The following is a 12,052-nucleotide window of genomic DNA, read 5'->3' as shown; positions in this document are numbered from 1 at the left end:
TTCCACTGCATTGTTTTGTAGTTTGAGTGAACCATCGCTTTAAATAAATGTGTAGCATTAGCTATTCAAAGGTATTAGGTATGCTGAATTAAAAATATTTTTGTGCTTATACATAAGATGTAGCTGAGCATTAACTGTCTTAACTTTTCTCTTTCTATTATTTCTTTCTATTTTATGTTTTGGATGTGAATTTCTTCCTGAAGTACAGGCAAGAAAAGAAATCTTAACAAAAAAAGGAAACAGCCATTTAAACTGCCAGTTCCTCAAAACTGTACTGTGTGCAATAAATAGCTACTTTATACTGTTTTTATTGCACAACATAACTGAAGAAGGGACCTTTGAGACAGTCTAGATATTAATAGGAATGTGTAAACTGTTATTGTACCATGTTAACCCCACAGATCAGAAACGTGTACGGAGGTTGTCCATTTTAGTCCTAGTTTGTTATTTTTGTGTTGTTTTAATGGTTCTTCTATCCAATGCCATGCCCTCATTTTTTCACAGTTTTTAAAGATGCCATTTTTATCTATGGTTATACTGATGTGTATTTATTTTCTGTGTTGCAGTAATCAACATTGGTTGATAAGGATGGGAGTTTTTCTGTTAAGAAAGTAAAAAATGTATTAACAGTAAATGTGATGCAGAGGTATGACATAGAGAGGAAAGTGAAAAGGCACCAGTCACACAGCCGGCCACACCTTGGAAACTGCATCAGCCCATTTCTTTCCCTCCGCCACCACAAGTCTGCATGAGTGTGTGTGTTGTTTGTCTAGGTCAGCAGGTCGCTCTGTGTTCCTTAATGTCACATCCCTTTCACTTCTGGTTAAATTTCCTTACTGAGTGTAAATTATTTTTGGGTGGCCCCATGGTTTGACCTAATTGGGCATAACATAGTATCAAGAAATCCTGAGTGTGTGGTTAATTGTATATGCTTTATGTTTATTCATTTACAAAAGGGACGAAAAGGTAAAATCAGGGCTCCAGAGGTCCTTGAAAACTCATGGAATTTCACAATCACATTCTCCAGGCCTGGAAAAGTCATAGTATTAGTAAAAAGTCATTGAAAGCTGTGGAAAATTTGTGGAATTTAGGTGTGTGTAATGAAATTGCTAAAGTATTCTTCCCTGGATAACCTACCACGTCACGTAACATAATGACAAATTTATTCTCTGTTGATGTAATGTGGCTCTTATATGTGTAGATATGTGACATTTAGTGAACCATCATGTATATTTTTTTCTTCTTACAGTCAGTCGTTCCCTTTATGCATACCAGCTACATGACATTTTTTTTGAATAGGGTTTTAATCTGATGTTTATAAAACGCCCGACAAATGGGAAAAGGACAAAAAAAAAGATGGGTACTGGAAAAGTCATGGAAACGTCTTTGAATTTGTAACTTCTCCAAGGCATTGGGTTTTTTATTAGATGCCTAAAATAAGGTCTGTGATTAACAGAAGCTAAGGAGACTTTCACGTTTTTTTCTGTGACATAAAATAATCAAAAGTTGCTGAATGAGACTACTGAACATCATCAAAGCAAACCATGGCAAACACAGCTTGTTGTGATGTTACATCACGTAATGTACTGTAGTTCATTTGTAGTCTGACATTAGCTTTTTACCTCTGGTGATGACATTTAGCCTTAACAAAGAAATTAACAAACAAAATTTTATAAAAAGTGGTGTTCACTTGTGGAGATTATCTTGCTGAACAAAACGTGTATCATAAATGTTTGTTTACCACAAAGTTTATTTTCTACAATAATCTAAAGTTCAATGTAAAAATCCCACAGGCCTCTTTGACAAGAGCACCATTACACCGTAATTCTAACTTCTACATGAGGCCAAAGAAAACCACCATCCCTGTGGCAATCTATTAAAGCCATAACTAAATTTTAAAATTTAATAAATTGGCTGAAAGACTCAAGTTTGTATTTTAAAAAAAAAGTGGGAGCCCTCTGAAGCCCCTCCCAGCCCTTAGAGGCACAAACTGTTTAAATCCGCCCCTGCAGTAGGAACCATCAAGTGAGTAATATGTGAAAGAAAGAATTAAAAAAAACAACGCATACTGACCGTAAAAAAAAAAAAAAATTCAAAAGGTGTGTGAGACATGGATCAAGAGATGAAGGGTGGGGGCCCACAGATACCTCCTATGCCTACAGGCCCAGAATTTAGCGCTACGGCCCTGTTGCTTCTACTTAAATGGCAATGCAAATGCAAATAGGTTGGCGTTAAATGCCATAATTGGATACTGTTTAATTTATGTCATACATTAAATGTCAAGTGTTCAAAAAATATTGAGTGCAATAAATGAAAGGAATTGATCATTTATTTTAACTCTGAGTCTCAGCTGGTTGAAGCAGAAAGGCCTGCAACAACTGTGTTAGCATGTCATCAGGAAACTAAAGAGCTGTTTTGTAAATAGGCCACAGCTTGGACATTCCTCTGTTCACACACTGACGTAAACAAGGCGAGGAATGGTCACTTCTGCTGCTGGCACTCTCTCCACTACAGTAGGGTGGCAGTAATGTTCCAAGGCACAGGCCAGTCACATGTAGAAACACTCAAGTGCTGTAGGCAAAAGGCTCCTCCCCTTGGTAACCGGTGAAGGTACACATGCATGCAGGAGCACTGCAGCCTGTCCCCTGTGGCCATGCAGATCTGAGTCCACAGTTCTTTTCCTGGGGCTACATTTAAGCTTTTGTTTTGAAAGTCACCTGTCTTACTAACTTATCTACCTAGCTCCACACCCAAACACACCCACATGCACACACCTACATTACAAAAAAAAAAAAAAAAGATGCTATACCATGTGTGCAGCCTGGAGTATGAGCTCAGACTGGCAGAGTGACACTGCATGGAGGGCGCCTCCCCCGTGCACAGATAAAACTGAGGGCCAGGAATCCCCTCACTTCTCCTTATCAGCATCTAAAAATAAATAGTTGCTCACTTTTACAGTTTAGATCCATTAGCACTATCCACAGGTTGCAAAGTGTCATCACCTTTAATATCATTGTGTAAAGCTGCACACCCTCAGGGCCCAGATGAAGACAGTAATCTTTATTTTATTGTTGTTCCTTTACAAGGAAGAACAGGATGTACAAGCTAGTTTAAAAGGTTTCACTTTCTCTATTGTTTAAAAAAAACATCTCATTTTTACAGTTTTATAAATGTAGCTCAATTCTACAAAATTATGAATATCGTCTAATGTTTTAATTCAAACAGGCACCCATGGCGAGGGTTTGGACCCCCTGCACCCACCGCTCCATAAATCCATATTTCTGTGTCTCTCATAAATAAATAAAAGGCAAACTGTGGGGATCAGTGACACTGTTTGGGTCGACAAGTACAGTGACAACGACTTGATTTTCCACACAGTAGCCTTTTTTTTTCACTCCCCCAGCCTGGAGGGACCCAAGGCACGGCCCTTATTATGATTTGATGAAATAACCCCTCTCTGCCTCCTTTAAGCCCATCCCTTTGCTCCGTGTACCCACTGATCATCATGCCACTTTCATACCCTAATGTACTTTCTACGCTGGAGAAATCCACATGCACCTCCAAACATTTTTTTCTTGTGATTTTTAAGGGAGATTTTATTTAGAGGCGGTGCTTGTTGGCTCCAGAGTAGCGTCGTAACGACACTTTTTTTCCCCCAGTCCCTGTTAAAAGAGTTAGACCGGGGCCAGAGTTGGTGCTGGGGGGTCGCCTATAGTTTAGTAATTTCCTGGGGGGTAATTGCTGCGTTTTTTTTAATGCCATCAGATTTTTTTTCTGTTTTATTTTATTTTTTATTTTTCTACTTCTCTGAAAAATCGCCACTCTCTCACTCTTAAAGATCTGATACCGTTTCGAGATTTTTTCCTTTCAGATCATGAGCAAACTATATGTTGGGAATTTAAGTCCTTCGGTCACTGTCGAGGACTTGAAGCAGCTCTTTGGGGAGTGGAAGCTGCCAGTGGCCGAGCAGGTCCTACTGAAATCCGGCTATGCTTTTATGGACTTGCCCGACCAGAACTCGGCCATAAAGGCTATAGACACTCTTTCTGGTAAGTGTGGATTTGATAAGTGATGCTGTGCTGCTGGTGACAGGAAAAATGAAGTCAAACTGCAAGATGAGGTTAAAAACACAAAAGGCTGTCCGAAATGTGGAAATATTAACCATTTGCTTGTGTTATTATTATTTTTGTTGTTGTTGTTCGGGACAGTGTGATCACATCCGTGTGCCATCAGAGTTTAGATGAACGCATGCAACATAAAATTGGATAAATGATCGATCACAGGACACAGTCGGGGCTTTAGTGCCCTAAAGAAAACACGAGCCGTCGTACCGTTATTTACGCGCACAATAACCTATATTTTGGAGATTCCGATAGTGAGGGGTGCTACTTTGCAATCACCCGCTGGAATGTATGGGATGGTCTGATGGTTCGGGTAGGCATAATTATTTTTCACTTATTTTTTATCTTGATTTTATTGAAGAGAGCAGAGCGAAGCGAGCGCGGAAAACTTGTCAAATCCATGTTCCTCTGATGTCTGGGTATGTTTTTACGAGGTGTCTTGGAGGTGGGTCATGGGGGTCCGGAGGAAAGAGCTAATAAACAGGTAGCTGAGGGGGGACGAGGTGAGACGCTAATTCCGTGCTGCGCCAGGCCACTCAATAGTAACGAAAAGCCGTGTTCAAGCTTCGCCGAGGAGCGCTTTCTAATTCGCCCCCGGCTCGGTTAACACGAATTAAGAAACACCTACCTAGAAGAGAAAGAGTACAAGTCATACTTCTTTCAAACCATCTCTTCTTTTGATGTTGCATTCTTTACTGGGAGCAGAAAAAAATACCCCTCATTGCACTGTGAGAGGGCTGTGGGAGTGGAAAGCATGGCTGCCCATTCCCCCCCTATACTATAAGCTTATCATGCTTCATTTTGGCGCCGATTCTCCTCAATTGTGACCCTCAAAATGTCACACTGTGGTTGTTTTAATCCAACAGTTTATCCGCCGCCGTGCGCAACGACGCGCCCGTGTCCAGTACTTTTTTTAGGGGTTGGCTGTTTGAATGGGGACGCACCTACTTGGTGAAGTGATTCAAAGTGTTGCTGTGCAGGCCTACCAGCTTACATTGTTGCCTAATGTCAAACTATCAATTCTCGCCCCTACAGGTAAAGTTGAATTACACGGAAAGGTGATAGAGGTAGACTACTCTGTTCCCAAAAAACTAAGGTAGGCCTACAATCTGACACACACACACACACGCACACACACATTTTGTCATACGCCTATACTGTGCCCCATGACAGACTGTGACCTGTAGGCTTCCGCTGTGAAATATAGCACCCCGCTTTCCTTCTCCTCTCGGCCTGTGTGCGTGACTTTGCACCACGCTGTTGTTGTTTTACTCCTCGCCGATGGAAGGATAATTGCACGGCGATAAAACAAAAGAAAGAAAGCGACAAAGGAGCAGTTTAGCCCCAACATCCGCAGAACACACGGTGGCTGCTGCCATATCGCGTGATCTGCAGCGAGGCCTACCCCCACTGTAAAACATGGACACACACACATAATAATTGTATCTTAATTGAATCATATATATATTGTAAGCATACTTTTAATGTAGGCTGCTGTGTCATTTGTTTCCCCACGAGGCCGTTTTTCCCTGTATGTGAGCGATAAAGTTAGGTTTCATTATTGACTGTAACACCGCAATGCACGATGAGTTGCATACCAATCAGCTGAGCCTCTCCTCTGCTTGCTATATGCATGTGTGTGTATGCATGTGAGAAACACACATTGTGTGTGTGTGTGTGAGTGTGTGTGCGAGGAAAGCGCAAGTTGAATGTTTTTGAGAGAAATGTATCAGTAAACCCTAAACTCCACCGCACATCTGTCAAATGTTGTGCTTTTTTACAAGTTTGTGCACACAAGAGAAATCCACGAGCTTTTAATTGCGTTGGAATAAAAATTAAACATTTTTTTCCACCACGAGCGTAATGCGTAATAAACTGTGGGACATTACGCGCCCTATACGCTCTCAACACGTATAGACCCACCCTTTTTTCTCAACAATGCCTTTGGCTTTAGGGGAAAGACTACATTGCGTGACCAAAAGGTAAATATTCAAGCCCCTTGTGGAGGAACACGTGACTTATACTTTATGCGCTTCCAGCACAGTCCTCCCCCTTCAGTGCAGGCTACACTTTCCTGCATTACAGCCCCCGCTTTTTTTTTTTCCGCTATGCCACACCGTGGAGAAAAATCAGTATGTTTTCTACGTCTTAAAGATCGAGCTGCTGTGTTGTTTCCTCCTTTCAAGGCTCGTTTTTTGGACTTTCAAGGCGCAACATGGTGTAAGAGCCTGCGCCACTCCCCACAGTTAGTGTGCACGTAGGCCATGATGGCAATGTTGGAGAGCCTCATAATGGCTGCCATGATGGCCTCGCACACTGCACGGCTATAGGCGGAATCAGATGGAGCAAATGTCCTTACATGTGCTCGCATGTGTCCAATCGGCGGTGTGTGGAGCTGCTGGCCGTGTGTGCATGTTGTGAACAGGCCTGCAAAGCGAAATCTTCGCCATTTATCAGCGAGGTCGACACGAGTGCAGCGTATGACACGTACAGGTGTTCATTTTGAGTCAGTGGGCGAAATCACACGTGGAGGTGTAACTCCACGGTAAAATAGTGCTTTCCCACGGTGAGAATTTAATTTAACTTAATGGTAAAAAAAAATCTCCTTCAGTTTTTCTGTCATCGTCGTCAGCTTTTTTTTTTTTTTTTTTAAAATATTGCAGGAATATTTACACTAATTTGAAATTTAAAGCGTAAAATGCGTATTTTCTAACCTGCAGCGAAAAAATGTATTTGTCGTATTTTAATACACGTCGTCGTGATGCATATTTTTTAAAATCACATTCAAATGTAATTTTAATTCATTCTCACGGTCTCAGACATATTGAGAAATTACTTTTATATTTAACAATACACGTTTAAAATACTCAAACGGAATTTCCATGATGTTATTTCTAAATCCTGTGTTTAGATAATTATATACTAATTGTGGGCATTGTTATGGTTTTGATTTTAAATACATAGTGACAGGGTTTGAAGAGTGAATCAATCAGCAGTTTTTGTTTTGTCATTAAGGCAGCAGTGTGTGAGCTCATCTTCAGGCCTGCTGGCATTTCTTGGTTTTGTGAGACTGCTGTAGTTTCAGCTGCTGTGTTTGCTGTTTGTTTATATATTTCTGCTGTGTAATGTGTTCAGTGTACTAATGGGCATAGTGAGATTATCTATGAAATTATGTCTGTTTTTAAAGGCAAAACTTGTTATTGTTTATTATGCTGCCTAGTCTAATAACATGATTTGTTGATGAGTTTCTTCTGTAAAAGATTGGGCCTTTTTTAAATGCGACTTTTAATAACATAGAAAAGATAAAGCTGTGAATTGTTGTGCTTTTCATGTTCTATTTATTATTTAAATGTTATTTCCCTTATATGAAATTTAGATTTTGATATTTCAAATTGGTGCAAAAGTGCTCACTTTTCTGTAGTGTTTATTTAGCAGTTTATGAGAAACAAAAACATATGTATCAGAATTACAAAAAAAAGGTATACATAATAATATGTTGCCTGTACAATTCATGCACGCAAACTTGTACATGTTGGTCTAACACTTTGTACAGAACCATCATTTTTGCTGTTATATATTTAGTTAATGAACCATAAATGAAAGATGTCTTTAAGAAAAAGAGAAAGAAAAAGAGAAAAGAGAGCAAAAGTGTCCACTTTCACATTACTTTCATACAAGTAATTTGAACAGAAATAAACAATCTTTTTGATTTTATTTGTAAAAAGCTTTTAAAGCGTTTTGTTATAGAAATTAGAGGAATAGTAATTTGCTTTTTAACCAGACATATTTTAAATAGAGTTTTAGAAATTATCATGGCTATTTTAATCAAATTAGTGACGTGATCTGTATTACAATGATAATGCAGTAGGTTACATAATACTAATTGATCCTGTATTTCAGTGCTGAGACAGCTGTTTTTCAAAATGAATCCTTTTTTTTACCTATAAGTGAGAAAAACATTTTTCTGATATATGTTTTTAAAATTATCATAACCATCTGAGCTTATTATGTGACTTTTTGATGAAAATTTACTGTTAAACAATTTAACGATAAAACAATCGATACAACAAAGCTCATGAAACATTAGAGAAAATAAGTACATTCATGTAGGATGATTATTAATAATACTGTAATTTATTATGTCTTAATTTTAATGGAAGAATGACTCTCATTTTGATAAGCAAATTAAGTTTGTTTTCTCAAAACTTATTATTATTCTTGCATTTTGCTTGTGTGTTTTGTTGGGTTTTTTTTAAAGTGGCTTATTTTGATACCAGAAAACAGCATTTTTCTCACCCTTGTTAAGTGTTCCTGTTAAGTGATGCATGTGGCTGCAACATACCAGGGAGCTGAGTGTGACTTGCCGTTAATTGATAATGGTGCTACATAAAGGACATGCGGTGTTGTTTGACTGTCAAACAGGCGAAGGCGGTGGAGGTGTGGACAGAGCGGCTGACGTGATCTCTCTGTGTGAGCCTGATCAACGAGTAATATTAAGCATGTGAAGACAGCCTTGCTGTTGTGGTGTAAACACATTTAAAGCCTGAAAAGTATTCAAGTTGTTTACTCGCTTGTAATGGTGACAAAGACTGTTTTTTGGTGATAGCAACAAAACCAGACTTTTCTCCTCCTAATTATCTCTTTTCACCTTTGACTTAACCTGGAGTGAAAATGTGCTCAAATAAACAGGTGACGATTGAATGCTTGCACTCCATCAGGCATTACACAGGAAACACAGGCTGAACTCTTTATGTAAATCTAAGTTTTGCTGCTCAGTGCTGTTTGATAAAGCTAAATTGACTGCGAGGACTTTTTTCTCGCAAAAGCATACACGCCAAGACATGGGTGTAAACATCTGCATTGCACCACAGTGGTGCACATGCACATGTGTGTGTTGGGTCGTCAGTGCACACTGAGTCAAAACAGCGAAATACGATAGCCATCAGTTGATCCACTCCGAATCCATTAATACTCCCCAGTTGATCCTGGTTGTAGGGGAAGCTCTCCAATTTAGGCTCCGGTTTTGTCCGGAGTGATAGCAGGAGGCACTGCTCCCCTCTGAAGCCACATCCGCTGCACCCTCCTCCTGACTCCTCATGTCTCCCCTCACCTGTCTGTGTGGAGGGATCGCACTCAGTGATCTGTTTTGTGGAGCAGATGCCCGAATTGTCTCTCAACTCTTTATTTTCCACCTTACAGAGCTTATTTGGTGATTTTTTAATTTTTTTTTTACTTACCGTTGGTCTGTCTCAGGTTTTTCACTCATTAAGGGTGAAAAGACTACATGTCGTAGATTAATTTATCTTCAACTGAGCCCCTATGGTGTAAAATAATGCTCACGAGGTGTGAAAAAATAATGCCAAATGAGAAAGTTCTTCATTAGCGCGTCCAGGAATAATGACTATCTACTTGTCAGGTATTGGCTAAAGCTTTTTATTTTGAGCGCGTTCAAGTTGCTGCATTTAAATTTCAGCCCTTTTCCCATTGCTGCTAGATTTGTATAGCAATTATTAACTTTTTCATGAAACTGGGATAGTGTATTTTTCTCCTGAAGTGATAACAGACTCGCTACAACACTGCAACTGAGTATATAGCTTAAGGGAGCGGCGAGATAAGATGTGAGAGCATTGTAAATTCATTGTGTGTGTGTGTGTGTGTATCAGACCTGTGGGATCGTTGTGTTTAAGCTCCCAGAGAGTTTGAAATTTTTTTTTTTTAAACATACACTTGTGCGTCACCGCAGCAAATGTAGAGATTCATCCCTCAGTAAGCTTGTGGTTCAGATTCCTCTCCAACCTGTTGCATGTGTGCATGTGTTAATGTGTTCCTGCAGAATTAAACTCATTCATTAGAAGGAGGAGTTAAGTAATCAGTTAGATGACTTTGAAAAGCAGCAGAGAGGAAATGTGGAAGGTGTTGTTGAGATGGGAAGGGGTTCTCTGGCTGACTGTCCCCAGTCTCACCTATTTCTGTTAATCACTTAAAAAAATGGAGTTGAGAGAAGGAAAAGCAGTTCACCATTATGAGGCGGTTTCTTCGTTAGATGTTTGTTGCTGAGAAACACTTTTCATCCTATGGGAGATTAAGGGGACACTTAATCTGCTTTTGTTTTAATTTTTTTTTATTCTTAATTTAGTCAGGATGTCCCATTGGGATGCAAGATCCCTTCTTCCTGGTCAAAACATTAAAAGTTTCACATAAAAACAATTACACATAATATAGTAAGTAAGTTAGTAAGCTAAATCTATCTGTGTAGCACCTTTCAAAGATAGATAAACCCATAGTCCTTTACATTAAAGATAGATATGCAATAAAAGCAATATAAGGATGAAAATAAAATTGCAGTGACAAACAGCACACAAAGCTGAAAAGTTAAATCACAGCAACAACAAAACAAATGAAGGCAGAAACACACATTTACAAACAAAGAATATAACATATAAAAAGTAATAAGAAATGTGGATGATGCAAATTAAAACAACAGCAGTTGATGAGAAAAAAATATAGAGAAAAAAATGGTGTTTGTATTTGTGACTGTACGTTGCGCATTAGCTCTCACTGGTTGTATTTTTTGAATGATGTGAGTAATGGAGAGACAGCTCACGGTAGAGGTAAAACAAACCGTCATTGATTAGAGATGAGAGGCAGGAAGCCTCCTTGAACCGAGTCACTGAAGCAATTTTTCTTCCAACTGTCTGAAAGTGAAAGTGTCACTAATGATATATTCTCGAAGGCTCATTGAAGTTAACTTCTGTTAGTGGAAAATAAAAGAAAAGAAAGAAAGAAAATAAATTTCTGCACACGGATAACCTTTTATGTTATCAGCATTTTTTGTTTTTTGGTGGGGGGTGGGGGAATCCTCCACCAGAAAATTTTAAGCATCGAACACACAATTTCCTGCATTCTGGTGAAATTGTAGGCACCATGTTGTGCTTTTCCTGCATCAGTTTATGGTGTCAATGTACTGAAAAAATGTCCTCAGCTACTTTTTTGTTTTTCTTTTTTGGAGGAGACAAATGCATATATCTCCCCTCAAAATCTACATCCTATGGTTGGCTTTGACTTTGACTGTATTTCACTGTTGATAGTGATATCTTCCTGAGTGACTGGCACAGAATTGCGATGTATGTGTGGTGGTAGCTGATGACTGGTTAGGGGGCAGGGGGGGGCAACGTCAAACTTTCCTGACTTTTTATTTTTATTTTAAATGAGCGTGTCTTTCTTTGTTCCCTTTCTAAACTATGAGGTTTTTGCGGGTCCGTGAACGCAGCACAGGCGCAGGCTCTCCATGACTTTTGTTTTTTTTCCCCAGCCGCAGTATGTGACTCGCAGGGTGGATAATTGATCCATTCAGAGCTGATCAGATCAAATTGAGAGAGGAGAGGAGCAGCTGCTATGAGTAAATGCAAACTTTTAGACTTGTCAGAATGAACGGTAAAGTTTCAGTTTCAGTGGGCTTGACGTTCTGCTGCTCCATCGGGGCCCAGAGTAGGAATGGTATATTCCAGCAGTGCTCCTAATGAACGGTCCAGCTTCAAAAATAGAAAACGTAATGGTCGTGGCAGATGTTTTAACTGTGGTGGGTTGCCACGAATAAATGACAGAAACCCTGCTCTTACACACCTGTTTACCAGGTGTGTATATGACAATTCCTAGTGTGCTGTTTGTACAAAATACAAGTGTGACCGCTGTTCCAATTCTCTATAGATAGGTCGACATTGTTTTGAGCAGATGTTTGAGGATGCTGTTTTGCTAAGCAGGGTTTGATGAATTGCAGGAATCTTAAATGTGCTGCATGCAAATATTTAATGAATTATGAATAATGATTCTGAGTAGTGCAGTTTGTACCCAAGTTCTTTTTTAAGGGAAGTAATTTGAAGATGTAACAGCTGCTCTGTCTCTCCTTCCTTTTCTATATCCCTCTGTTGCTC

General features: G+C 39.3%; 1 protein-coding gene across 3 annotated transcripts in view; it reads left to right on the top strand.

Annotated features, from left to right (window-relative positions):
- The first annotated feature begins 3,534 nt into the window (after positions 1 to 3,534).
- igf2bp2a (insulin-like growth factor 2 mRNA binding protein 2a) overlaps positions 3,535 to 12,052 on the top strand; it is a 62,367-nt gene continuing 53,849 nt past the window's right edge. The window contains exons 1-2 of one of the 3 annotated variants that reach the window (XM_042495014.2): positions 3,535 to 4,049; positions 5,157 to 5,217. In XM_042495014.2, the coding sequence (XP_042350948.2) occupies positions 3,875 to 4,049; positions 5,157 to 5,217 (236 nt within the window). In that variant the 5' untranslated portion in view covers positions 3,535 to 3,874. Of the gene's footprint in view, positions 4,050 to 4,301; positions 4,435 to 5,156; positions 5,218 to 12,052 lie in introns of those variants that run through there. The other 2 variants (XM_042495013.2, XM_088083173.1) reach the window with 2 other exon arrangements.

This window comes from Plectropomus leopardus, chromosome 10, assembly GCF_026936395.1.
Source record: "Plectropomus leopardus strain MGB_pleo_1.0 chromosome 10, ASM2693639v1, whole genome shotgun sequence".
In the NCBI taxonomy this organism is placed as follows: domain Eukaryota; kingdom Metazoa; phylum Chordata; class Actinopteri; order Perciformes; family Serranidae; genus Plectropomus; species Plectropomus leopardus.
This window is presented reverse-complemented; position numbering and strand designations above follow the sequence as displayed.